The sequence below is a fragment of the Melanotaenia boesemani genome, chromosome 8, assembly GCF_017639745.1.
Source record: "Melanotaenia boesemani isolate fMelBoe1 chromosome 8, fMelBoe1.pri, whole genome shotgun sequence".
NCBI lineage: Eukaryota > Metazoa > Chordata > Actinopteri > Atheriniformes > Melanotaeniidae > Melanotaenia > Melanotaenia boesemani.
The window spans coordinates 34,077,372-34,105,159 of NC_055689.1; the positions used below are offsets into that span (position 1 = coordinate 34,077,372).

At 39.6% G+C, this 27,788-nt stretch overlaps 6 protein-coding genes and 4 non-coding genes across 11 annotated transcripts in view; 6 read left to right on the forward strand and 4 right to left on the reverse strand.

Moving 5' to 3' along the window:
* The window catches only part of LOC121645121 (zinc finger protein OZF-like), a 37,562-nt gene extending 29,349 nt beyond the window's left edge, over nucleotides 1-8,213 (forward strand). Inside the window, exon 3 of the mRNA XM_041993515.1 lies at nucleotides 6,059-8,213. Within this exon, the coding sequence (XP_041849449.1) occupies nucleotides 6,059-7,353 (1,295 nt within the window). The 3' untranslated portion in view covers nucleotides 7,354-8,213. The remainder of the gene's footprint in view (nucleotides 1-6,058) is intronic.
* Nucleotides 1-13,745, forward strand: part of LOC121645137 (zinc finger protein 32-like) — a 27,109-nt gene extending 13,364 nt beyond the window's left edge. Inside the window, exon 4 of the transcript XR_006011355.1 lies at nucleotides 13,735-13,745. The gene's annotated coding sequence lies outside the window, so the exon portion shown is untranslated. The remainder of the gene's footprint in view (nucleotides 1-13,734) is intronic.
* The window catches only part of LOC121645114 (zinc finger protein OZF-like), a 352,747-nt gene that overhangs the window by 46,468 nt on the left and 278,491 nt on the right, over nucleotides 1-27,788 (reverse strand). The gene's annotated exons all lie outside the window — the stretch shown is intronic.
* On the forward strand, nucleotides 4,967-17,664 carry LOC121645124 (zinc finger protein OZF-like). Of its 2 annotated transcripts, none has more exons than XM_041993520.1 (2): nucleotides 4,967-5,217; nucleotides 15,421-17,664. In XM_041993520.1, the coding sequence occupies exons 1-2, from the start codon at nucleotides 5,046-5,048 to the stop codon at nucleotides 16,617-16,619; spliced, it is 1,371 nt and encodes a 456-aa protein (XP_041849454.1). In that variant the 5' UTR covers nucleotides 4,967-5,045; the 3' UTR covers nucleotides 16,620-17,664. The 2 variants fall into 2 exon arrangements, with proteins under 2 accessions (XP_041849454.1, XP_041849455.1); XM_041993521.1 differs by lacking the exon at nucleotides 4,967-5,217 and adding an exon at nucleotides 13,704-13,973.
* trnad-guc lies at nucleotides 11,215-11,286 on the reverse strand. The gene has a single exon. It is a non-coding gene; the product is annotated as a tRNA-Asp (tRNA).
* trnad-guc lies at nucleotides 11,798-11,869 on the forward strand. The gene has a single exon. It is a non-coding gene; the product is annotated as a tRNA-Asp (tRNA).
* On the reverse strand, nucleotides 13,085-13,156 carry trnad-guc. Its single transcript has one exon. It is a non-coding gene; the product is annotated as a tRNA-Asp (tRNA).
* trnad-guc lies at nucleotides 13,448-13,519 on the forward strand. Its single transcript has one exon. It is a non-coding gene; the product is annotated as a tRNA-Asp (tRNA).
* LOC121645136 (zinc finger protein 239-like) lies at nucleotides 18,532-22,971 on the forward strand. Its single transcript, XM_041993535.1, has 2 exons — nucleotides 18,532-18,985; nucleotides 20,755-22,971. Exons 1-2 carry the CDS (start codon nucleotides 18,814-18,816, stop codon nucleotides 21,732-21,734), a joined length of 1,152 nt encoding a protein of 383 aa, XP_041849469.1. The 5' UTR covers nucleotides 18,532-18,813; the 3' UTR covers nucleotides 21,735-22,971.
* Nucleotides 24,808-27,475, reverse strand: LOC121645144 (gastrula zinc finger protein XlCGF8.2DB-like). The gene is made up of 2 exons (XM_041993544.1): nucleotides 27,089-27,475; nucleotides 24,808-25,816 (listed from the first exon to the last, which is right to left on the reverse strand). The coding sequence occupies exons 1-2, from the start codon at nucleotides 27,258-27,260 to the stop codon at nucleotides 24,903-24,905; spliced, it is 1,086 nt and encodes a 361-aa protein (XP_041849478.1). The 5' UTR covers nucleotides 27,261-27,475; the 3' UTR covers nucleotides 24,808-24,902.

The window sequence follows — 27,788 nt, forward strand, 5'->3', positions numbered from 1 at the left end:
CAGAAGGAATAAATATTCACATACATACCTATAAGTAATCCAATACCTAACATTGCAGCCTAATTTAAATAAACATTTCATTCATCCCAACTACATCCCCCCTCTTCATTAAAGAGCATCTTTCAGGTTGAATTTTCCACAATATGACGTTTTGAAAAAGTCCGAGAGACACTGTGGCATAAATAAAAGCTTCTTAAAATTTCATTTTTTGTAATTGCACTTAATTCAGCTCGTCTGCGATCCAGTGCTTTAAAAAACATAACTTTTCCTGTCACGTGATACGTGACGTCATGTAAGGTAAACGAGCCCATACGCTCAGTTTATCGTAGGCATCGGCTGTGTTTTTTACTCCAGACTTCTAATAGTAAAATTAAAGATTTCTGGAACATCACCATGGTGAATACTTGTGTTTGTGCATCCTGCACAAATTCAAGTCTCTCTGGACATCGTGTCCACAGTTTCCCTAACAAGAAGAGCCCCACCTTTCGCTCCTGGGTCAGGTTTGTCCAGGCTAGGCGCCAAGACTTCACTTTCAAGTCCGTTCATCCCAAAAACTCCGTCATTTGCAGCGCACACTTTGTGGAAACGGACTATATGCCTAGTGACCTAACTGCGTTTAAGATGGGGTACAAGACCATGAGGTCAGTGCGTTTAAGGTCTGATGCAGTTCCCACTGTTCATGCTACGGCTAGCATGCTAGCAGCAGCAGGTGCCCCATCACGTCTGCCTTCACCGGGGAAGCCGCGGGCCGCCCATCGGAAACGGGAGACGAGCAGAGTAAGTTTTTCTCTCTGTTTTTTAACCTGTTTATAACCTTTTCTTATAAAACGGAATTGTCCCCTTTTTACTACTTATTATTGAGGACAGTTTCAACATATTTAATCCCGGTTGCAAAGGTGGATTCACTGTGCGTCCAGTAAAGAAGGAGCCATCATATGGTAAATAATTGAAGGCATCGCGCACATTTTCTTCAAATAATGGCCATCTATTTTCCCGCAGAATTATATAATCCATAAGATTCTGGACCATCTAATATGTGCCTGTGTATTTCAGAGTGTATTTTCTATCTCTATTCTCTCTTTGTAATTCCTGTATGACTGTGTAAATTAATTGAGCTTTATTTACTTCTAGCAACAAGTTTAAATAAGATGTTTTGCTTCTAATAATTAGAACTTATTAAATAAATCCAGGAAGATGATCATAACAGAAAGATGACATTGAGATGGAAGCAAAATATTTTATTTATTATTACAATTTACAGAATAGGAAGACATGTCTTGTATGTGTTACAGGTCAGGCCATCTGAAACCTTGGTAGACACCATGTTCATCAGGGAAAGCTAACCGGATTGCTGAGACAACACATGCTGGAAGAGGTTTCCTCACATGTCGTCCAAGCACTCCATGTGCCCAGCGTACCATCTGCCTGTAGGCAGTATACCTGAACTGTTCATTTTGGGTCAGATCAAGTGGACCATGTTCCTGCTTGAAAGCGCTGTAGGCCACCTGAAGCACCCAGGGGTTCAAACAGCATGCAGAGAACCCAGGATGCTGTCCCACACAAGTAATGCCTTCGGGTTGTGGATGGAGGTCTTCGACGAGGCTCCAAATTGCAGGAATCTCCCTGCAGCATATGCTCTCCTCCGCACTGCTCATGGGCTGACAGTGTCCACATAAACACCTGTAATTAGATAACATGCTGTTAAAGAATTTCTGTTGTTAAATGTAGATACAGTGTTGTAAATATATGTTCAACCATGTAAAGATTTTTATTTTTTTTACTTTTACATACAGGCTTTAAAAATTAAATGTTTATATTTCATCCGTAGTCATAGCTGCTTATAACATGCTGAAACATTTCATGTAATACATAAAGCTGAGATCCCCTTTTTTCTGTTGTCACTGGCCTTGCTGAATATAGGGGGAAGAGGGATTACCAATTGTGGGTGAGAGTTGTGGGCTCTGTTGTTTGGGGGATAAAGTGTTAAGACTGCAGTGCACATGGCATCATATGTGGAATGACCATTATTCAGAAGGGTTTACAATCCAGTTTTAAAATAGTTTTTCTGTTTTAACAATATCTTTAAACCTCAGAATCAGGCTTTATTTATCATTGGGAAAAAAGTGCAAAATTATACACATCCTGAAAAAGCTGAGACCAAGTGTTGGATTAGAAAAAAAGGTAAGTTTAGCGAAAAAACAAAACAAAAAAAAAACAAGCGATGGATCTGCTCAGCCAGTGCGCAGATCCATCCTTCGTCATGGAACCAGCATCCTGGCGCAACAAATTTTCTTCCAGTTTTTTTTTTTTTTTTTTTTTTAAGCGTATTTAAATACCGCATTGAAATAGTCTGCTTCTAAGTTTAGAGAGTGCTGGTAAAACTAAGACATTACAGCACGTACATTCTATGAGGTATTTATGAGTTTAGAACAGCGTGGGCTTTTTTTGCGCACTACACGCACATCCAGTCTGACCAACTTCAGAAAAAAGATTATAACTCTGGTATTCCTTGATCAATCAACACAATTCAGAAAGTTGTTTATAGTCTAAAATGACTGTTTTGCGCTGTCAATTAGGCTACCCGACGTGGATTAGATGATGGAGCCTTAGCGAGGCTACTTTGGGCACTAGCCTACGTATCATCAGATGATTTGATTAGAACAGCGCTTTTCTGTCTACAACTGTGTGAACGGGGTAGCCGCATTATCTGCCACAGAACTATTTTATTTAACCAATGTTTTGTCACGAATCGCTAGTGACATAGTAGCAGCTTGAAGTTGTTTTTTTTGTGGCGAAACGTGATTTTTAAAACAAACCTGTCAGGGCGGGGCAGGACAGGGATGTCTTCCTATCGGCTGCAGTAAGTAAAAGGCTTTAAAATCTATTTGCTATTGCAAACACTGTATTTTTTCACTGGTCTGCAGCATAACCAGGTATTACTTGCCCAATTCAGAAGGCTAATGTGGAAGAAAATTTACGAAACATTTGTATCACTTACCATGCTGTTTGATTAATCCTCCAGATGTTTTCAGCTGCCCATGACTGAATCTGCTGCCTGTTTCCCGTCAACGATCTCCTTTGCTGGTTGTCAGTGACTCTGTTTGTAGCTTCAGGTTCAAAACTGTATGGATCCGGTCCTTCACTTCTAAAAATAAAATTATCTTCTTCTTCCTCCATAATCTCACGCCCATTCCGTTCCGTTGTGTTAGCCATAACTGTTGTGTTAGCAATAACGTACATAACAGAGTCCCTTACGTGACGTCACTTCCGGCAAAACAGATTTTTACAGTCATTTGAGCAGTTTTTAATAGTCCATAACCGATTTCTTTATTTTCTTATTCACGGACTTCAACAAAAACTAAATAGATATTAACTATAAAATATGCATAATCCAAACCATTAATCATGCTCTTAACCTGCCAGTTGCTCTTTAAGCGGGTAATGCAACAAGAGGTGAGTACTGCCATTACTTAGCTGAGCTTATCATTTTACACACTTTAGAACACAGAACAAAGTAGAAACAAGTATCAGAAATCTTTGTTAAAATCCATAAATACTAATTAAAGTTCTCTTTTACACAGGCAGGATGGCTGGTCCCCTTCTGCAAACACCCGGACATTTCCTTGTTTTAATCAGTAATCATGGGCATTATTTTTAGTTAGAAACTCTAATAGCAAAATTATTCCTATCTCTCCATAATAAAGAGTCCTTTAAAAATACCTGGCTCCAGACGGTGGCCCGGATCACTACCAAGTCTAATCACTTGTTTCTTTATTCCATTTCTGAGATTTCCAGAAACTTTCATCAAGATTTGTTCGTAACCTGGCTGGCTGTTTGGAGGCAAGCACCAAATGCATGACCTCCACTTTAGCTGAGGTAATAACGTATCTTGTATGTAGCACGCTTCCCAACGAAGTTGCAAATTTCCAACCCAGAAAAGGCAGCCAGATTAGCAGTGGTAGAATATGTAATATATTAGACAATACCAGTGTTGATCTAAAAAAGTAAAGTTTTAAGGAACTGTGGTCTGTAGATCTCAGTGGTTGAGAGACATTTCTAACAAGTCAGTAAGTCAGAGGTGGATGTCAGGACCACATATATTATCTGAAAGATGTCAAAGACCAGAAGCAACAGAAGTGACTGAATGTGGGGACCACACAGAATGATGCATGATTTTATTTTATTTTATTTTTTGTCACTGAATTGAGACTCGCAAGGCTGCTGGGGTGTGGGGGGTTTTATGGGCATTTATACCATGGTCTGGGTGAATACTTCATTCTGATGGCAACAGAAACTCAGACGCCAGACTGCGGACACGCCTGCAGGTTTATTTCAGGAGAGACGAGAAAAGTATTGCGACGGAACGCAAAAGGAAAACCCCTTACTGGACACAGAAATTGCATTAGAAATTATATTTAAAAAAAAAATAAAATTAGAAAAGAATTATACTACTGTTACAAAATCACCTTGTTCTGTGATCTGCACTGTAGGTTTGCATGTGTATAGAAGTGTGTATTCGTGGACATACTCTTTTCTATTGTATTTTTGTACACTTTTTAGAAATGTATTTAATCTTTAATTATTCTCTGTAGTTTTGCACCGTGGGCTGGAGAGAGACGCCCTGTGTATGTACTCAGATACTGTAGAAAGCGACAATAAAATGCATGAATCTTGAAGTGTGTGTGTTCACAACTATTCTGTCTACCTTTAATAATTTAATTGGACAAATAATTTGTTATTATTTATTTATTTATTTATTTATTTATTTATTTATTTATTTGGTTTGTTTGTTTGTTTTGTTTTGTTTTTTATCATTTAGAAATGCAGCATTTTGTCTAACCTGATCGAAGCAAAACTAACACAACACCGCCATCTTCAGTTTATTAACATCATTAAGCTGTTCAGCTTTTCACGTCCTCTGCCGGAACATATTGAGTGTTACACTCAGCGGAAGTAAACATTGAGACGCCATCGTCGGCAGATGTGGAGGTGGAAGACGGTTGTGTTGTCGTTTCTCAGCTGAATATTTCAGTGTTTCAGCAACAATGTCTTCAGTTCAGCATCTGAGAGAGTTTATCAGCGAGCGACTAACTGCTGCTGCTGAAGAAATATTCACAGAGTTTGAAAAAACCATCGTCCAGTACGAAGAAGAGATCGATCGTCAGCGCAGACTGCTGGATGTCACCTGGAAACCACAGGTTAACTTCCACACAACAGGTACGATACAGTAATTGTTTGATGGCCAGATCGCCTTTTAATGTTTCAAGTAAAATATGTTGAAAACCCGCAAGTTACCCGAGTCTTGTGTGGCTTTGGTATGTTTAGCTTGAAACAACAATATGGCTGTGAATGCTTACGTGTTCCAGTGTAAACAAAATATTTTCATCCAGTAACCTTTTTCTTAAACCTTCATTCTAGAACACAAGCCTGTTTTATTAGAAATGTGTGCCACCTTTCCAGTTTTTAATTACTAGGGTTAGGGTTTTTAGGGTTTTATACTTAGTTCGTGTTCCAAATTTACAGTCAGTATGTTCCCCAGACTATAGAACAGAATAATGAAGAAACATCTGTCAAATACGGACAAATGCTTCAATAGTCAAACATAATCATGATGAACACGTACATACATTAACATCCAAAGCAGCTCTATGTTCTCTATGAATTCTGTCTTTCATGACAAAGCAAAGTTGAAAGACCAATAGCAGAAAAAATGAACCCAGAGCACCCCACGCCTCAGTTTGTTTTTATAAATACTCAACTAAAAAGTGGAACCAAAAAGCTGCAGCTAGCTCCGTTTGGTTTACCTGGCAAGTCTGAGATTAAACCTTGGGTTTACCAAAAAAAAAAGAGAACAAACTCATCCTGTGATAAAGTTTAAGTTAATGTTTTAGACATTTATTAATATTTAACACTGCAAAACCCACTTTGACTATTTCAGGTAAATTAAAAGTGACTAACACCATTCCAGGAGGATTTCAGGGGTAAAGAATAAACAAAAAGACAAGGTACTTGTAGCAAAATCTGGTTTTGGTAATGTCTTGCCTGTAATCCTTTGTGCCTTCAGAACCCCCACAGGAACATGATGGTAAGAAGAAGGAATTTGTTCTAGACCAACAACTCTGTAACCACGAGAGGTGCTCCAGCCTGGACCAGGAGGACGCAGAGCCTCAGGAGATTAAAGTGGAACAGGAGGAACTCTGCACCAGTCAGGATGAAGAACAACTTGTTTTTAAAGAAGAGACTGATCCTCACACGATGGCTCCCACTCATCAGGAAAGTGACTTAAGTGAAGCAGGAAAAAACATTGATAGACTTTTCTCTCATAGCTGTAATGAAGCTGAGAACCAAAATCAAGAAGCAAGCAAGCATTCAGACTCTGGATCAACTAGAAATGTAGAGGTGAAGCAGATGAAAAGAATTAAAAGAAACTTTAGTCACAGTAGCAGTGTAGACAACTGTCCCCTGTCAAAGAGTCAGCTTGATAATGACACGTGTAAAAAGTCTGTAAAATGTGACGTTTGTGGAAAAGCCTTGAGCGATAAGAACAATATGGAGCCTGTAAAAAAGTTACATTCTTGTGAGACATGTGGGAAAAGCTTTTCAAAAAATAGCATTTTGCTGATCCATATGAGAACCCACACAGGCGAGAGGCCTTTTTCCTGTTCAATTTGTGGGAAAAACTTCAGCACACGCGGTAATTTGTTGGTTCACATGAGAGTTCACACCGGTGAGAAGCAGTATTCTTGTGAAACATGTGGTAAAAGTTTCAGTCAGAGAGGTACTTTATTGAGACATGCAAGAGTACACACAGGTGAAAAGTTGTATTCTTGTAAAACGTGTGGAAAAAGTTTCACCCAGAATAACTCCATGCTGAGACACATGAGAATTCACACAGGGGAGAAGCTGTTTTCTTGTCAGACATGTGGCAAAAGTTTCACTCAGAATAATTCTTTGTTGGCACATATGAGAATCCACACAGGTGAGATGCTGTTTTCTTGCAAAACATGCGGGAAAAGTTTTACCAGAAAAAGTGGCCTATTGATCCATATGAGAATTCACACAGGTGAGAAGCCTTTCGCGTGCGGGACGTGTGGGAAAAAATTCAGTCAGCGTGCTCATTTGTTGCCACATATGAGGATCCACACTGGGGAGAGACCTTTTACTTGTGGAACATGTGGGAAAGATTTCAGCCGAAGAAGTTATCTGAGAATTCATTTGAAAGTTCACACAGGTGAGAAGATGTATGGCTGTGAAAGGTGTGGAAAAAGTTTTCGTTTCAGAGGTAGTTTGACTGCTCACATAAGAACTCACACAGGTGAAAAGTCCACTTGCGACACAGTTGGAAAGTTGTAATTTGACTGTTTGCTCACTACTTGTAATTACATATAAATTTTTATAAGCAACATGTCTGTTTATACGTTTGTAATACAAGACAGCTTAAATAACACCTGAGTTCATACAAGACAGCAGTTCAAAGAGCTTCATCTCAAGCTTACCAAGAAAACCAACATCCATCTTATGACGTATTCAACGTATTATGACGTATTATGTGCAAAAATAGCAGAAATTAAAATGTGTATAGTGAAAAAGAAAAATAAAGCTTTATTTTGTCCAGCCAACTGTATCAGATGCTCTGGAGTACGATATTTAGTCATTTTTATATCTTCGGATTTTGCCCATTTTAGAGGAGTCAGCTGGTCCGGTGACTTCTTCACATGATGACATGCCTGTGTACTACTTTTAGAGTAATATGAAGTGGAATGTTTGTCCACTTGTGAAATTTCAGTTTTGAAAGTTTATGTTGAATCCATTTCGGATAAAATTATCAAACTTCTAAGGCCATGTGAGCACCCACTTTAAAGGCTGTTCAGGCAAGAATTATGTGTCTTCATTTAAAGCTTCACCTTGTTAGTGTGACTAGAAATGAGTGTGTTGAAACACGAGTCTTGTAGAAGATGTCAGCTGTCCAGAGTGGCTCCACACTGGGAAATTCACACCATATTCTGGTTATATATGAAAATTAATTTAAAATTTCTAAAACAAATCCTTTACAGATGAAACTAAAGAAATTAGAATATAATGCGAAGCTTAATTTATTTCAGTAATTCAACCTAGAAGGTAAACTAATATGTAGACTTGTATGCAAACTGAGATATTTCAAGCGTTTATTTGTTATCATTTTGATGATTGTGGCTTACAGCTTATGAAAACCCTGAAATCATATTTAGAACATTAGACTAGTGTGAAAAGGTTCAACGTTGTATCCTCTAAGTGCCACACTCTCATCAGCTAATTAAACACCTGCAACGGACTCCAGAGCATTTAAATGATCTCAGTCTGTTTCAGTAGAATCACATCATGGGGAAGGTTGCTGACCTGACAGTTGCACAGAGAACCATCAGTTGGATAAAGAAGACGTCATCTGCTGGTGTTGGTCCCCTGGGCTTTATTACGTCCAGAGTCAGCTCAGCATCTACCAGTTTTTAGAGCACTTCATGCTTCCTTCAGCAGAAAAGCTTTGTGGAGAAGCTGATTTCATTTCCCAGCAGGACTTGGCACCTGCACACACTGCCACAAGAACCAGAACCTGGTTCAATGACCAAGGATTACTGTGCTGGACTGGCCAGCAGACCCTCCAGACCTGAACCCCATAGAAAATCTATGGAGCGTTGCCAAGAGAAAGCTGAGACACATGAGACCGAGCAATGCAGAAGAGCTGAAGCATCCTGGTCTTCATTCCACGCCAGCAGCACCACAGGCTGATAACATCCATGTCACGGCGCAGGGAGGCAGGAATTCATGCAGAAGGAGCTCAGACCAAGAACTGAGTTCATATGCAGGACTAGACCCTTCACATGGTCAACAATTCTGGATTCAAAATCCTTTTTTATTGATTTTGTGTAATATTCTAATTTTCTGAGACTTAGATTTTATGTGGGGGGTTTCACAAGCTGTAAGCCATAATCATCTAAATTATAACAAATAAATGCTTGAAATATCTCAGTTTGCCTGTAATGAGTCTATATAATATATTAGTTTCCTCTTTTTAAGTTGAATTACTCAAATAAATTAAGTTTTGCATGATTTTCTTTTAAGTTTAACCTGTATTATTAAATGTCTGGTAAATCTGAACCTTTATCTGTCAGTGGATGGTCGATGTTCACATTTTAGTAAGTTGATTTCTCACATTTTAAATGAAGCTGTGTCTGAACTCGGCAGGCAGGCGGTCTCTGTGCTCTGGTAGGGCAGTTATGGCTGTTATTTGTCTTACATATAATTGCAATTATTATTGTTTATATTAATTTTTGTCAATATAATGGTCTAATCATAACATAGTAACACACATTCACCTTTGTGTATTAGATATTGAACAAAGTAAAGACAGAAACTTTATTTATTTATTTAGTTTAATGCCGGTCTGATGTGTCCTTTTCTTGGTTGAGTTTTCTGGTTTTGAACATGTTGATGCTTCCTGCCAGCTGGACCGTTATCAGTGAAGAACATGTTTCATTTCTCTGTGCTGTGATGGATCATCTCTGTGGTTTCTGGCCTCTGACGTAACACTAAAAATCATGATTTTCACATGGTGTTTTTAAATAAAACATCACTTTTAAGATCTTTTTGCTGTGACTAATTTAATTTTATCTTAACCACATTCCACATTATTATATTGTGGAGCTCCAACAGTCGTAACTTTCGGCACTTTACAAAACAAATTCACAATACAGGTAGTTATATAATAATTATGGTCTTAAACGTACAGAGCCTTGTCTTTGCTGTGAGAGTATTCTCATCCAAAACTGGAGAAAAGGGTTAGGAATTGCACCTTAACGTGCACAACCACCACTGTGCTTTTTATTTTGGACAGACTGTAGTAGGTTTATGGAAAGTGTTGATTATATTTTAGAAATTTCCTTTTTTAAATCAAACTAAATGTTATGGAGTTCATTCAAAGTAAACTTGTACTTGGAGCTGCTGCTTTGAATCACAACCAGTGGTTTAATGGTGAAAGTGAAACTGGAAGTGATACTCTGGAGAAAGCAGGAATATTAGTGGCTCCAACATACAAATGGCACATTTGAAGAAATGAAACAACAACAAAACAAAACATCTGGATGTGAAATAAAGGAACTTAAAGGGACCCTGAGTCACTCCTAAGCTCATAATAGCTTCTATCCCCAAGCTTTTGTTACAATAAACTTTTCACAATGTCTTTTTTACTTTTATAGGCGCTGTCTTACAAGAAATATTAAACACAAAATCAGATGAGAACATAACGGATTCTTCTTTGAATCTGCAAAGCCCTACCCTCAGAAAGCTGAAGTCCAACAACCCAAATCTTGCACATTATTTTAATGTTCCTTTGTACAGTGTCCTTGGGTGTTTTGAAAGGCTCTTTTAAATAAAATGTATTATTATTATTTATTACTTTTAATATCTATGTTTGCTGGGAGGGGTCTGGGAGTGTTGGGGAGAGCCTACAGACTGGAAGGAAAACCAAGTTCCTTTTGGTTGGCCAGCTGTGAATAGGCATAACAGAGTGACAGCCATTTAAATAACAGCTTTTGTGTCGCTGTCCGAAGTGCTGAACAGCGCTGTCCAAGGTGCTGAACAGCACTGTCCAGGGTGCTGAATAGCGCTGTCCACGGTGCTGAACAGCGCTGTCCAAGGTGCTGAACAGCGCTGTCCAAGGTGCTGAACAGAGCCCTTAATTCAGCCCATCACGTTGTTTCATACCTGTTATGTGGAATTTTATATACCTTTAGTATATAGGTTTATTTGAGGATTCCGGCTGATGTCCAGCAGTCTGCGCTGACGATCGATCTCTTCTTCGTACTGGACGATGGTTTTTTCAAACTTTATGAATATTTCTTCAGCAGCAGCAGTTAGTCGCTCGCTGATAAACTCTCTCAGATGCTGAACTGAAGACATTGTTGCTGAAACAGTGAAATATTCAGCTGAGAGACAACAAGACAAGCGTCTCTCAACTCTGCTGAGGCTTTATTGTTTACTTCCGCTGGGTGTCACACTGAAAAGGTCCGATAGTGGACGTGAGCCAGCTCCTGTCAGGTTTTATGGCAACTTCCTTTACTTTAACTTGCAATTTATATTCTTCCTTAATATCTGGGGTTCTTATTTTACTTTTTGTATTGAATAAAAATATTTATTTATTTGAGGATTTTCTCATGGGCCATTTCGCGAAAAAGCTTTATACTCCCCGTCGGGGAATTGAACCCCGGTCTCCCGCGTGACAGGCGGGGATACTGGCCACTATATTAACGAGGAGTGTGCTATTGTTAGTTTTACACACACACACACACACACACATAACATTTTATACGTATATATGTATATATTGTAAATTCATTCCAGCGACATAAATGCTGCTATTTGATTGGCTGCCTCTCTATTACACCTATTCGGCAAACTGAACCCCGACGTTTAGCTAAACGCCCCTAAACCGTTTCCCATTCTTTCTCTATGGTAGTCCTAAACCACTACGGATGCAATATATTTTTGGCCACTACGTGGTGTTTTTTTTGTAATGCTTTTGTTTTATGTAAAGCACTTTGAATTGTCCTGTATATGAAATGTGCTATAGTTACTGTCGAACCGCGTCTCGTTCTATCAAAGAAGCAAGAAGGGGCGAGGTAAAAAAAATATATATATGTATATGTCGGTGTGTGTGTGTGTGTGTGTGTGTGTGTGTGTGTGTGTGTGTGTGTGTGTGTGTGTGTGTGTGTGTGTGTGTGTGTGTGTGTGTGTGTGTGTGTGTGTAAAACTCACGGTAGCTGACTCCTCGTTAGTATAGTGGTCAGTATCCCCGCCTGTCACGCGGGAGACCGGGCTTCAATTCCCCGACGGGGAGGCGTATTATTTTGGGGAGTGGCGCCTAAGCAGAGACCTCACCCCGAATTGCTCTTTGGGCTCTGGGACTTCCTATGACAATTTCATGACTGTCAAATATTACCCAGTTTTAGCCTGGATCTACGGAGCTGAAGCTGTTTCAGCTGGATCCGCGTCACCAGGCTGGTTCAGGGCTGGATGCTGGAACAGCTTAGCTGAAGTCACGGAGGTTGACGGACGTGTGAGGCTGGTCTTGGCTCTGTGTTTGTCCCAGTCTAGAGGGACTGGACGGCTGTAATCAGCCCAAACCTTTCTCCGGTGTCACTGGACTAAAGCTGGGTTAAAATGCAACAGGCAAGATGACACCTGGCAGCTTCAGGTCCACCACTCGGTTGCTGTTGTGATGTGCAAGTGATGGAAAGTGAGTTTGTGGTGTATTTTCTAAGCAGTTGGTGTGGAAAAATAGTTTGTGACTACATTTTGTAGTTTCTGCGATGAAGTAGGTGATGAGGTGGCTCCATTGTGCAGTGACCCTCTTTCTGGCTCGTGATGCCTTGATCCTATGGTTAACAACTTTTCTCTCTTGTCTGCCATACTGTTGTTTCTTCTTTGGTGTCCTTGGCATCTTCATAGTTGTTTCTGTGATATGGTGACTTCATCATATGAAGATCTTCTCCTCTGGGTCACGCTATTTTGTAGTGAATTACTTTAAGCAAGTGGTGTGGCAAAAATACTTTCAGGTAAAAGAAGAGCTCTGGACATCAGCTTTATGTATAAAAAATTATGATTTATTACAAAAAAGTGACACCTTAAACAGATCTTTGCAGAAGATCTGGAGGTCTGGGATCAGAACAGAAAAGACCTGCCCTGCTATATGTGGGCTGTGGGCTGAAATAAGTGTGTCCTACACAATGCTATGTTTAGATACCTCAAGCTCCTGTCAGGTTTTACAGCAGCTCCCTTTACTGATACCTATTCATAATATCTTTGCTTTAACTTGCAATTTCTATCCTCCCTTAATGTCTGGGGTGCTTCTTTTACTCTTTATGTTGAACATAAAACATTTGTCTAAATGTATTAATTTTATTATACTTTATTAATCCCAAGCTTGGAATTTTTTTCTTTGCATTTAAGCCATCCTAGCTGCTAGGAGCAGTAAACTGCCAGATCCCAGCGCCCAAAGAGCAGTTCGGGGTGAGGACTTTGCTCAGGGGCCACTCCCCCAAAATAATACGCACTCCCCGTCGGGGAATTGAACCCCGGTCTCCCGCGTGACAGGCGGGGATACTGACCACTATACTAACGAGGAGTCAGCTACCGTAAGTTTTACACACACACAGACAAATACATACACACACATGCAGTGAGTGTTGGCAGGGTATTTTTTCATAGTTATATAGTTTCATCTGTAACAGAGAGGCAGCCAATCAAATAGCAGCATTTATGTCGCTGGAATGAATTTACAATATATACATATATACGTATAAAATGTTGTGTGTGTGTGTGTGTGTGTGTGTGTGTGTGTGTGTGTGTGTGTGTGTGTGTGTGTGTGTGTGTGTGTGTGTGTGTGTGTGTGTGTGTAAAACTAACAATAGCACACTCCTCGTTAGTATAGTGGCCAGTATCCCCGCCTGTCACGCGGGAGACCGGGGTTCAATTCCCCGACGGGGAGTATAATGCTTTTTCGCGAAATGGCCCCTGAGAAAATCCTCAAATAAACAAATATTTTTATTCAATACAAAAAGTAAAATAAGAACCCCAGATATTAAGGAAGAATATAAATTGCAAGTTAAAGTAAAGGAAGCTGCCATAAAACCTGACAGGAGCTGGCTCACGTCCACTGTCGGACCTTTTCAGTGTGACACCCAGCGGAAGTAAACAATAAAGCCTCAGCAGAGTTGAGAGACGCTTGTCTTGTTGTCTCTCAGCTGAATATTTCACTGTTTCAGCAACAATGTCTTCAGTTCAGCATCTGAGAGAGTTTATCAGCGAGCGACTAACTGCTGCTGCTGAAGAAATATTCACAGAGTTTGAAAAAACCATCGTCCAGTACGAAGAAGAGATCGATCGTCAGCGCAAACTGCTGGATGTCACCTGGAAACCACAAATAAAATTCCACATAACAGGTACGAAACAACGTGATGGGCTGAATTAAGTAAGATCTAAATGTGTTCATAGAGGATCCGAATCACAGCTTTATGGTACTTTTATTTTTAGGCTTACAGAGGAAAATGGTGCAGCTGTTACTTTTCAGACCAACACAACATGAAATCTTCTCCTCTTTATCTGTGGAAACATTTAGCTTTTGCTGTGTAAACGTGTTCTGTGCCTTGTCCTGTTTAGTGTATGTCAGTAACTTAGTTTGGACCTTTTACACACCAATTCCAAGCCGGAGATGTATCATATTTATGTTACTAGGGCGTCTCTGTAAAACATCATAAGGTGCATTTTAACCAACAGCAACCAGAACTATCATGATTCTGCTCTTTCCCCCCACAAACTGAGACATTATTTCAGCCCTGGATATTTAAAATAACCTTATGATTATGATATGACCGATTTATGGCCAAAATAATTCGTCTTAAGTGTGTCACTTTACCCTGACCATACAATCTTAGCATTGTTTCATTGACAGTAGGGAAATCCTTTCAACAGGATTTATTCCAAATCTGTCCATGCTGCACATTTTTGTGGGGTTAGCATAGTTATTAGCACTGTGGAGACAAACTTTTGTGACGTATCAAAAATAAATATTATATTATTCTTATTATGTGGGAAAGGGATTGCTGTATTCTTCTCACAGTCAGAGCATCCTCTCATTGTGGAGCCGCTCTGCCATCACAGCTTAAGGTCTAATTAAAGGTCGAGCATTGTTGCTAAACACAGAAACGGCCAATCCTGTGGTACAACTTAACGTTCAGACATTTTTTTGCCTGATTGAAGTCATTTAACCTGAACTGGAACCTGATCGGATTGGAATTGACTGATAGAGTGATTGAAAAATTATAACTGCAAATACTTAACCAATCAGAAACATTCAATGCTGCAAGCCCCACCCAAAGGTTCAGAATGATTTTAAAAGTATTATTTTTCTGTCAGGGACCTTTTGAAGCCTTACATTTCTCTCCAGGACTCTGTTCCTTTGTGTGTTTCGGTACAGTTAGACTCGTCATGGTTCTCTTCCATCACACTTTCCTCTCACTGTGGGGAGAATCAGCAACATAGATTAGAAATGCTGTTTTGTGCATGTGTTTATTATATTACATTGATTTGAACAGATACAGTACTTTTATCCAAAGTGACTCAGAAGTAAGGATAATAGAGGATAAGGAGAATAGAGGAGTCTTGTTCTGAAAGGTTTCATTATCTTTTAGGAGAGATGATGACTGATCGCTGTGAAACCTAGCTCTGGTAGAGATAGAAATGCGATCTGGAAATCCATGCTTGCAGTTAATAAATATGTCATGTTGTCATTTTTCATGGATCTTCTATTAAAGGTTGGTTCCTGGAAAAAGGTTCATACAGTAGAAAGGCAGCTGTGAGGTGCATAATTTATTTCTTCTGTTCCTCCAGGTCTCCCCCAAGAACATGTCTGTAAGAAGGAAGACGTTTTTCCAGACCAGCAACTTGAGAAGAGGAATGTAATTCTGAACCAGGAACAATCAGAATCTTCACAGATTAAAGAGGAAGAAGAAGACCTCTGTACTAGTCTGGAGGAGGAGCAACTTGTACTGAAAGAGGAGACTGAAGCCTTTATGATGGCTCACACGCTTCAGGAAAGTGACTTCAGTGAACCAGAATCAAACGCTGATCAGTTTTACTCACCTAACTCTCCCATACCTGAGAGCCCAAATCAAGAAGAAAGCGATCATATAGATGTAGGATCAACTGGAGATGTCCAAGTGAAGCCAAAGAAGAAACATCACAACAGCAGATGTTCTAGTAACGATGCAAATAACTCTCCCATTTCCAGTAATGAGGGCAATATGGAATCAGGTGAAAAATCTTCAGAATGTGATGTTTGTGGAAAAGCCTTTGAAAGTAATAAGAGTATGCAGCTACATTACAGAATCCACAGATGTGTGAAGCCTTATCTTTGCCAAACATGTGGGAAAAGCTTTCTTCACAATCGCTCTTTGCTGACCCACATGAGAATCCACACAGGCAGGCAGCTGCACTCCTGTAAAACATGTGGGAAGAGTTTTACTCAGAATGGCAATCTGCTGACCCACATGAAAATCCACACCGGTGAGAAGCTGTTCTTTTGTAAAACATGTGGGAAAGGGTTTATTAGAAAAAATGGTCTGTTGATCCATATGAGGATCCACACAGGCGAGAGGCCTTTTTCATGTGAAACGTGTGGGAAAAAATTCGTTCAAGGTGCTCATTTAATGGCCCACATGAAAATCCACACAGGTGAGAAATTGTTCTCGTGTAAAACATGTGGGAAAGATTTTTCCCGAAAAAGCTGTCTGTTGAGCCACATGAGAATTCACACGGGTGAGAGGCCGTTTGTTTGCAGAACATGTGGGAAAAAATTTAGTCAAAGCAGTAATTTAATGGTGCACATGGGAATCCACTCTGGGGATAAACCATTTACTTGTGAAATTTGTGGAAAAACTTTCAGCCAAAGAAGTTATTTGGCAGTTCACATGAGAACTCACACAGGTGAGAAGTTGTATTCCTGCGAGACGTGTGGGAAGAGTTTCACTTTCAAACGGAGTTTGACTTTCCACAGGAAAGGAAGTTGTGTTCTTTTGAAACAATTATAAAATTGTAATCTGACTGTTCACTTGACAGAGGAACAGTGACAATGTCCTCGAATAACTAAGGAAATATATGTAAATAAAATAAATACATAATGAAGAGTAGGAAAAAGATGGTGCATTAGGGGCTCAGCATGCAGCAGAAATTTAAAGGTCCCACATTATGCAAAATTCACTTTCTAAAGGTTTTCTAACATCCATATGTGTCCTCATAGCCTGTGTATGAGACCCAAAAATGAGAAAATTCTGTCATCTCTCGCTTGCTCAACTTTTTAGCGAATGTTTGCTTAAACGGGTGAGTCTGAGATCTTTCTCTTTGTGACCTCATGAAGGGAATAACCACTGCCCCCAGTAGTGGACACTGCCATTGACCCGCCCCTCGTGTTAGCTTAGCCTGGCCTCCAAAATCACAGAGCGGGCGCCAGCGAAAGCTGGATCCTCTCCCAGAGAGAGGCATGGACAGGAACAACTCATGAACATTTGAAGGTTTAGACTCACTAGAGCCACATTTGGAAAGGCTGACATTACAGACCAAGGCTGAATTTGGGCTAAAACACTTGGAAAGCAAAGCTGTTGGACCTCTGAAACCCATATGAAATTATTGAAAAAAGTATAATATGGGATCTTTTATTTTTGAGCAGCTGTTATAATTACTTTTTATTTCTATGTTTTTTTAATCTGCTGGTCTGACTTAAATAAATCAGTATTGAAAAATTACTTTGTGTTTGAGTTTGTTTTATATTTTGTACAACACTGTAATTAAGTTATAAGGATATTAATGGGAGAATATTTAAGTATGTTCTTTTATCAAAGTAACTAAAAAAATACTTTTAACTGTAACATTAGTTTTTTGGTGTAAGAAATCAACAAAGTAACAGTTACATTTTGAATGAAGTAACTAGTAACTGTAACCATTACTCTGTTGTATAGAGGAAGTTAAGGCTTGGATGTCTTTTAATTTTCTTCATTTTAATGACAGAAAGACTGAGGTGTTGCTATTTGGGCCCAGTGATGCATATAAGGGACCAGCTGACCTGGGGTTGTTGACAGATTATTTGAAGCCGACAGCCATAAACCTTGGGGTGCGCTTGGATGGTAATCTTAGACTTGACTCACAAGTAAGCTTGGTGGTCAAGTCTAGTTTCTTCCAGCTAAGACAAGTGTCAAAGGTGAAACGATTTCTATCTTAGCATCATCTTCAGATTTTAATCCATGCTTTTATTTCTAATCGTTCTGACTACTGTGACGCACTCTATGCTGGGCTCAGGCAGACCTCCCTTGATCAGCTGCAGCTGGTTCAGAATGCAGCAGCTCGACTTTTAACTGGTACTAAAAAACCAGAGAATATTACTCTGGTCTTGGTCTCCCTGCATTGGCTGCCCGTTCGTTTTAGTTGATTTAAAAATCATTTGTTTTTAAGTGCCTTCACTGTCTTGCCCCACAATATCTGTCAGACCTCTTACAGCCCTACACCGTCACGCTCTCTCTGATCGGCAGACAGGTCACTCTTAAATGTCCCCCCAACCAAGAGGAAACTTAGTGACCGAGCCTTTTCTGTAGTTGGGCCGAAGCTGTGGAACCAGCTGCCTCCTCACATTAAGGATGCCTCTTCACTAACTGTTTTTAAATCACTGCTTAAAACTCATTTTTTCTCTTTGGCTTTTAACACTGGTTGAGATGTTGGTTTTGACTGAATATTTTGACTGTTTATTTTGACTGATGGGTATACATATTTACTGTTTACTGTTTCTATATTCTCTTTTTATGTTTTTATATTCTCTTTATTATTTTATTGTTTTTAGTTGGTGTGAAGCACTTTGGTCAACCGTGTTGTTTTGAAAGTGCTATATAAATAAAGTGGAGTTGAAGTTGGAGTTGCCCTTGTACTGGCACTCCATACCAGATGGTGGCGGTAAAGAGCCCAAACACTGTTTGCCAACCAAGGAAGGCGAAGAAAAGGGGCGCTAAACAGAAATCAGAGGCATGACAAAAGAACAGCCCACGCAAGCCACATTGTAACCACGCTGGAAAGAGAAGAGAAATAAGAGCTTTGGAAAGATCTGTGTTATTGTCGGTAATTACGCTGTTACACCAAAATCTGTGACCCATCAGAGATAGGCGGAAGTAAACAATCAGAAGCAGCACGTGCAGACTGAGCACTTTATTATTCTTAGCTGAATATTTCAGAGTTTCAGCAACAATGTCTTCAGTTCAGCATCTGAGAGAGTTTATCAGCGAGCGACTAACTGCTGCTGCTGAAGAAATATTCATAAAGTTTGAAAAAACCATCGTCCAGTACGAAGAAGAGATCGATCGTCAGCGAAAACTGCTGGATATCACCTGGAAACCACAGATAAAGTTAATCAGAACAGGTATGAAACACTTTAGTCATATGAATGAAATAACAAATGCCATTATTTAATTACTAAGTTAAGAAGAACTGAAAAAAATTAGGAGAAAGTTTGCCTATTAAGAAAATGTATGGGTTTGCCCCCTTCTTGTTGGCACAATTAGCTATGTTTGTAAGAAAGAACCTGTCTATGTGTCCATATCATGTGACTCACTTTAATTGTATTAGTCTTGGCTCACAGGCTCACTTTTCTTTGGAACTTTAGAGATTTGTTATATACTCACAACTCACTTAATAAGGTACATCTTTCTTTTAAATCTTGGTGTCATAAATACAAGGAGCTGAAAGCATTCCTCAGGTTTTGCGCCATATCAACATGACAGCATCACACAGTTGCTGCAGGTTTGTCGGCTGCATCCATGATGAGAATCTCCCGTTCCACCACATCCCAAAGCTGCTCTACTGGACTGAGATCTGGTGGCTGTGGAGAACGTTGGAGTCCAGTGAACTCATCGTCATGTTCTAGAAAGGAGGTGGAGATGATCTGAGCTTTGTGACATGGTGCATTATCCTGCTGGAAGTAGCATCAGAAGATGCTCCACTGTGGTCATAAAGGGATGGACATGGTCAGCAGCAATACTCAGGTAGGCTGTGCTGGTTAAACCAGGCCATGCTGGTACTAAGGGGCCCAAAGTGGGCCAATAAAATATCTCCCCACCGTTACACCAGCAGCTTGAAGCGTTAATCCAAACAGGATGGATCCATGTTTTCATGATGTTTCCAGCAGATTCTGAGCCGAGCATCTGTAGCCTCAGTTTCCTGTTCTTAGAAGGCAGGAGGCACCCAGTGTGGTCTTCTGCTGCTGTAGCCCATCTGCTTCACGGTTGGACGTGTTGTGTGTTCAGAGATGATGTTCTGCAAACTTTAGTTGGAACCAGTGTTTATCTGACTTCCTGTTGTCTTTCTATCATCTCCAACCAGTCTGTCCATCATCCTCTGACCTCTCACATCAACAAGACGTTCTGGTCCAGACAACTGCTGCTCACTGGATATTTTCTCTTCTTCAGAACATTCTCTATGACCCCTAGAGATGGTTGTGTGTGAAAATCCCAATAAATACTCAGACCAATAACCATGCTACGTTCAAAGTCACTTAAATCCTTCTTTTTCCTCATTCTGATGCTCAGTTTGAACTTCAGCAAGTCGTCTCGACCATGGCTACACAGCTACATGTAAAATGGTAAATGGTCTGTACTTAGATAGCGCTTTTATCCAAAGCACTTTACATATATGTCACATTTACCCATTCACACACTGATGGCAGAAGCTGCCATGCAAGGTGCTAACCACGACCCATCAGGAGCAAGTAGGGGTCACCTCGATGTGAGCTCTCCGGGCCGGGGTCAAACCGGCAACCCTTGGGTTACAGGACGACCACTACCCACCGAACCATGCTGCCATGTGATTGGCCGATTAAATAATTGTGTCAAAAAGCAACTGAACAGCAGATAGTGGCCAGTCAGTGTATAAGATGTAATCTTTTTTAACAACATGGTGAGATTGCATTAGATGATGGCGCAATCATTCTCTTATCGTTCCGTAACCACAAAATGTTTTCCAGTGAGTTTAAGGGAAATACAGGTAAGGCAAAGATGAGGTGCGATGATGGGGTGTACAGATGAAGAAATGGTTCATTCAAACCATCTTACAAAACAGCACAAGGTCTGTCTACAAACTAAACCCTCAGACTTCTTTTCCTTTTACTAAATCAGTCTTCTGTTTGTTCTTCAGGCCGCCCTCAGCAGCATGTCTGTGAGGAAAAGGAAGCGCTCGCTGACCACCTGCCTTATGACCAAGACAGGAACTCCAGACTGGACCAGGCAGAACCAGATCCAATAAAAGAGGATGAGAAGGAAGCATGCAGCAGTCAGCAAGGATTAATTAAACAGCAGTCTGATACCGTTATGTCAAATCTCACCGATCAGAAAGGTGACTTGAGTGAACCAGAAGCAAACTCTGTCCAGGTTCACTCAAATAAATCCTACATAACTGAAAACCAAGACGGAAGCCACAGTAATGGTGAAAACAACGCTTCCATGTCTGTAAACTGTGATGTTTGTGGAAGAGCCTTTGAGGATAAATACAGCATGGAGCAGCATCACAGATCCCACACAGATGTGAAGCTGTATACCTGCCAAACATGCGGGAAAAGTTTCAGTCAAAGTTGTATTTTGTTGGACCACATGGGAATTCACACAGCCGAAAAACTCTATGCTTGTGAGACGTGTGGAAAAAGCTTTTCTCACCGAGGAAACCTGACGGTCCACATGAGAAGCCACACAAGTGAGAAACTTTTTTATTGTGAAACTTGTGGGAAAAGCTTCCATAATAAAAGTTATTTAACAGTCCACAGGAGAATCCACACTGGTGAGAAGCTGTATTCCTGTGAAACATGCGGGAAAAAGTTCACTCATAGTGGTCATTTGTCTGTGCACAAGCGAATCCACACCGGGGAAAAAGCATATTCCTGTGAAATATGCGGTAAAAGTTTTAATCAAAACAGTAGTCGGTTGACCCACATGAAAATCCACACAGGTGAAAAGCCTTTTTCATGTGTTATATGTGGGAAAGGTTTCAGACAAAGGAATAATTTGTTGAGTCACGTGAGAATCCACACAGGTGAGGTGTATTCTTGTAGGATATGTGGAAAGATTTTCCGTTGCAGCGACGGTTTTAATGCCCACATGAAAACTCACAAAGAAAAGAAGTAGTATTCCTATTTGGAAAGTTTAAATTAGTCACACAGGCAGCGTTTTTACTTCTAACAGCATTTCAGAAAATGTTCAGCGCGAGACGATTCCTCTTCTTTTTCATCCTGCTGCGTTCTCTGTGAAAACTCAAAATGAGCACTTTAAAGGCTTTCAGCCAGGACCCTCATTTATCAGCTGTTTCTAGAGACTGTCCTGAACTCCAAATGAAAATTAAAATGTTTAGCTACAAAAAACCTGAAGTGTGCGGAGGCCAGTCGTAACACATTAGTCAGTAATTGGCTGAAAAAATATCCGTTTAGTTCACGTTTCAAGTTCCGTTAACAAAAAAAAACCTTATTTGAAGCTCACTTGCAAACATTTAATATTTAACAATCAGAGAGAATACAAGTGAATAGATGCAGAGAGAAAGTAAAGCATTGAATGATCAGTAAGATTTCCCTCTTTTTTTTTAAGCATTATTAAATTGTCTAATATTAAACTGAAAAAAATGTCGGCACACAGATGAGATGAAACTGCAGCTGGAGGCGAACAGAACTTTTACCTTGGATGTTGTAGTTTTATACTGGGAAGCTCTCCGGTATTAAATGTTCTGTAGAGATGAACGGGACTTGGTTTGACCTTACTCGTGGGACGGCTGTACGAGTGTTTGGTACTGCAGCCTGTAAAGATCGAAACTTGACTAAAAACCGACAAACATGAGGTCACCAGTGATTCTGTTTCGGGTAGTGTCTGGTTTGACTGTGTTCATATTGTTATATTTTTTAACTAGAACTCAACTGTGTTTGTTTTTAACTCTGCTTTTGTAAATGTTTTGGTTCTTCCTGCAGCTGTATTTTATAACGAGTTTTATTTTACATTTCTGTTTCTTTTATGCGTCAACTTTACAGTTTCAGGATAATTTTAGGAAATTGTCACTTCAAAAAGTGTTTATTGCTTTTTAAATTAAACTTTTTTTTGAAAGATTTCCAGTTATTTTATGTTTCGAGCCTTTTTCCACTTTCTTACAGCTTTGATTGGAAAATAAATAAATGCTAAAACTGCTACAGGTTGGCAGGCTGTTTTAAATGTTATTAAAACAGATTACAATGATTTGAAAATCTCTTAAACCAAAATGTCATCTACAAGAACATCATAGATGTATAAAATGTTGAATGTGAGATATCTTATTTTGTGAGAAATGATCATTTTTAAGGGCTTTGATCAGGGTCCACGCTGGTTCCTTAGTTGCCAGGTTGGGGGTTTGTTCAGATAAATGTATTTTCGGCACATGATCAGAGGATTTGTTGTAATTACTCAAGAAAATTTCTATCATCAGACTAAACATTTAATCAAAAGAATTAAATTTGCTCAGTGATTTTAATTTATTTCTAAAAATGTTATGAGATCAGTGTTGAAACGAACATACAGACATTCTGTTTGGTGAGTTTGGGTCTGGGTGTGGGAACTGAGGGCAGCCAGCTATCAGAGGCACCAGCCATGACTAAAACCTGTTTTCATAATATGAACTGTAATTATTATTCATAACTAATACCTACAGTTCAGCCATTTCAAGACATGAGCTGTAATCGATCTTAGGTAGTGTAGAAGAAATTTAGCTTATTGTGCTTAACTGCTTCTTATATTTTCACTTAAAGAGTTCATTAATCACATCAATCATTTATTCATTCATTGTTCCTATATTACAATTTCATTTTGCATCATTTTTTCACTTCAGATTCTTTATTTCTTCTGTTCTGACTTAAAAGTTTACTGTAAGTGTTAAACTGCTGCTGCACACAGCAGGAAAGGATTCATTCGGCTTGTTTTACCGAGTGTACACACACTTTTAATTCTAACTACTTTTTGAGTAAAAACAGTATTAAAATATTTTATGTTTTTTACTGGCAGCATCGATGTCAGCATGTATGTGTTTATAGATTTCTTAATTCATATTTTATAGTTATATATTAATTTACAGCACAGTTCCATCATTATGTTTAAATTTTCGCCAGTATGTAGTTTACATACTGACAGGAGGACTGCTGGACATCTAGACCAGCAGATGTCAGTACGACCAGATGAGCTGTTAAATGGAGACTCGACTGATGATGTAATTGCCCAGAAAGTCTCAACGCATTCACAAGGCTTCATCACACCATAACTACTCGGTACAGAAGTGTCTGTTTACCTGGATTCAGTCGCTTTCATAGTCATGATAAACGCCGGCTTTCAGTCGCAGTAAAGCCAGATGAAAAGCTGGTAGGAAGGCTTTCTAAGCAGGTGTTGTGTCGAGGACAGTTTCCCCGTTGAGATCCGTCCCCCTGTGAGACCCACTCTTCCTTCTTAATTAGATCCAAATTTTAAGAGCACACATTGTATGCATAGGATCTTATTTCACCAAATAAAGACAGAAGCCAAACACCTGTGGATTTAAAGAACTAATATCCATCTAAAATAGTAGAATATCATATTTGCAGCACATGAAGGGAAATAATCTGCTTTAAGGCCATTTGGGGCTCAGAAGCAACAACAATGATGGGCTCTCTGTTGAATTTTTATCATGTTGCCCGAATCTGGACAAACAAAATGTACAGTCACCACAGAGATGACTTCAAACTGTCAGCCAGGGTGTAAAATCTTCACAAATGCAAGAAGACAAGCCTCTCCAGCGCAGAAAGGGTGGAAGTATGTGTTATATGATGAAGGCAACCAGACGACTGCTTACATTTTAAAAGAAAAAAAAACTGTAGACATAGTTGTGTTTTTCAGTGAGTAGTCAGTTACATGTTTCATGCTGCCACACTGTTTCAACCTGGACATCTCCAGGTAGCCTAGTGGTTGCACAGGTGGGGCTTGGGTCTGGAGAACGTGGATTCAAGTCCCCCAGCTGGCAACTAAGGTAAACCACTGTGGGTCCCTGAGCAAGGCCCTTAACCCCCAACTTCCCCCCCAGACGCTGGGATCTGGCAGCCCACCATGCAGAAAAGGAACTTCCCAGCTTGGGATTAATAAAGTAGAATAAATAAATCTCATTGTTGTCATTTGTTTGTCTTTAACAAAGCAACATCAACAACTTTTTAACATCAGAGTTTACAGTTCACTTTATTATTAGAAATAAATCAAATATAAAAAGGTAACAGCTGTGAAATTCAAATTACAAGTTTCCAAGTTTCTCAGGAATACAACTTCTCACGTGTGTGTTCTCATATGAGCCATCAAATTACTCCTTTGACTGAAATTCTTCCCACATGCGCGGCATGAATAAGGTTTCTCGCCCGTGTGGATTCTCACGTGGACCAACAAACTATTTTTAAGACTGAATGTTTTCCCGCATGTTCCACATAAGAAAGGCTTCTCACCAGTGTGACTTCTCATGTGGGACAACAGATTACTATTCTGAGTGAAACTTTTCCCACATACTTTACATGAATATAATTTTTCACCCGTGTGGGTTCTCCTGTGGACATTTAAATTACAGGTGTAAGCAAATCTTTTCCCACATGTTCCACAAGAATACAACTTCTCCCCTGTGTGAGTTCTCATGTGGGACTGCATATTACCATTTTGGGTGAAACCTTTCCCACATATTTTACACTTAAACGGCTTCACGCCTGTGTGGATTCTGTAATGCTGCTCTAAACTGTACTTGTACCTAAAGCCTTTTCCACAAATATCACATTGTCCTTGCTTGGTACTTATGTCAGGTTCAAACTGAGTTTCTGTGGTGGCGTTGGCCATGTTGTTACTCTGACTTCTGTTTCTGTGACAGCTTTTCACTGGGTTAATCTCCAAATCAGCAGCTGATCCTGAGTCTGCAGGCGCTCTTCCTTCCTGAGTTTGGCTCTGAGTTGAGAGACAGTAAAGCTGGTCACAGCTAGTTTCTTGCTCAGAGACGTCCTCAAAAGTGGAAGTTACCATAATGTTATTTCCCTCCTCCTTCAGAACCTCCTCTATTTCTTGAGAAGTGCTGAGTTTCTCCTGTTCCATTTTAATCTGTGGAAGTGCTGCCCTCTCCTGGTCCACACTGGAGTTCCTCTCCCGGTTGGAGAGTTGCTGGTCAGTGAGAACATCCTCTTCTTTACACACAAGTTGTTGTGGGAGGTCTGACAAGACAACAGAGCACAACTGGTAGATTAATAATTTGATAAGAGAAAATATCTTTTTAGACTAGTTTTAACTATGAGCTGGGTATGTTCACGTCTTTCAATGCAAAAGGGGGTTCAGCCAATAAATCGGTTCATACCCTGCAACGCCCTCCAACACTGCTGGAAATTCATTAGAAAACAGCCACTGTTGTCTTAAATCAGAGCATAAATAATACCATGTTATAATCAATAACTAAATCATGCTGTACAAACTCCAGTTTAAAATATATTTTCTAAAATGCTTTTTAAAGCAAGTTTCCTAATAAGTAAAACTTGGATCTACCATTTCTGAGGGATTCAACTTATTTAACACACATGTACAGAGGAAATTCATTTTAGTGTATTTAAAAAACACCAATCAATCAATTAAAAGTAACAAATTGAAAGTCAGCATCATACTCAAAAAGATTTTTTTAACCGTCTTTAGATGTAGTTATAGGTTTGTTGTCTGCCACGTGTGCCTCTTAGAGATGGGATTTATGGCTCTTTGAAGGGAGCCAGATCTTGAGGAGCCATTCCTTTTAAAGAGCCATTCAAAAGACTGTCTCGTTCTCACAATATCTTACAAAATTTCACAATATATAAGAATGACAAACAATGAAAATATGTACCTATATGAAATCTACTATACAAGTGTAAAAAATTATAGGAAAAATATAGATAAAAAAGGATAAACCTGAGCAGTCAGTGCAAATTCTAGTAAATGTTTTGGACAGAACTCACAGTATTTGTTTCCAAACAATTCTCTCTGCCCATAGATGCTTCACATGAATGGAGCGTGGATTGGGCTTGGCGTGTGTGTGTATACGTGTGTGCGTGTGACTGTGTGAAAGATTTCACTGAGTGTTTTTATTCTTGTGTTTTTAATCATGTAAAGAACTTTGTGTTGCCAATGGCATGAAAGCGCTTTATAAATAAAGTTTGATTTGATTTGATGAAGGCAGTGTCAAAAATTTGTATATATAAAGAATGGCTCGCAAATGAACGGCTCACAGCTGTGAATCGATTCCCATCGTTCATTTAAAAGAGCCGTTCAAAAGAATCGATTCGTTCATGAACGTCACATCTCTAGTGCCTCTACAGACCAAGATGGTTTTAAAAACTCCTTGTTTAGCATCCTGTCTTGTGCTGTACATTTGTAAAGTTATTGGGGAAAGGGGGCTCTGATTAGGATCTTCCATGACTCATATACATATGTCAGCTCATCCTGATTATTATAATGTTACATACCTTTAGTATATAGGTTTACTTGAGGATTCCAGGTGATATCCAGCAGTCTGCGCTGACGATCGATCTCTTCTTCGTACTGAACGATGGTTTTTTCAAACTCTGTGAATATTTCTTCAGCAGCAGCAGTTAGTCGCTCGCTGATAAACTCTCTCAAACGCTGAACTGAAGACATTTTTGCTGAAACACTGAAATAGTCCGCTAAGATGGGACAACACAACAGTCCACGCACACTGCTGATGGCGCTTTTTTGTTATTGTGTGTCACACTGAAAAGTTCCGACGGTAAACGTGAGCTGCAGCTGAAAGATTCTGCTGTAAACACCGCGAATAAACCGAAGATGTCGCTGTTGTGTTGCGTTAGTACTGCTCGCTTCTTCGTTTAAAAACAGCAAACTGTTGGATATCATCTCAAAACCGCAAATAAACACAAAATTGTTTAATACAGAACGAAACAAAACATACAAAACAATGTTTGAATTTGACATATCTTGCCACTTCAGCTCCAAGCGGGTTATCTTCAAGTGTTCCACTATCGTCAAATCAGTGATCTATCTCGTGTTCTTTTGCACGCCAGGGCAACCATGCTTACACATGGATTTCTGCGAATTAAGTGCATTTCCATTCAAACTTTGGAACTGACCAACTTTTACTTCTGCATTAAATGCACAAAGAACAGTGATAGAAGGGGGAAACTGCAGTGT

What these genes read in the sequence shown, in the direction of transcription:
- LOC121645144 (XM_041993544.1), bottom strand. Translation starts at nt 27,260, where the DNA reads ATGTCTTCAGTTCAGCGTTTGAGAGAGTTTATCAGCGAGCGACTAACT. An exon ending in AGTAAACCTATATACTAAAG is followed by an intron (nt 25,817 to 27,088) that starts GTATGTAACATT and finishes TTGTCTTGTCAG; the next exon opens with ACCTCCCACAACAACTTGTG.
- LOC121645124 (XM_041993520.1), top strand. Translation starts at nt 5,046, where the DNA reads ATGTCTTCAGTTCAGCATCTGAGAGAGTTTATCAGCGAGCGACTAACT. An exon ending in GGTTAACTTCCACACAACAG is followed by an intron (nt 5,218 to 15,420) that starts GTACGATACAGT and finishes CTGTTCCTCCAG; the next exon opens with GTCTCCCCCAAGAACATGTC.
- LOC121645136 (XM_041993535.1), top strand. Translation starts at nt 18,814, where the DNA reads ATGTCTTCAGTTCAGCATCTGAGAGAGTTTATCAGCGAGCGACTAACT. An exon ending in GATAAAGTTAATCAGAACAG is followed by an intron (nt 18,986 to 20,754) that starts GTATGAAACACT and finishes TTTGTTCTTCAG; the next exon opens with GCCGCCCTCAGCAGCATGTC.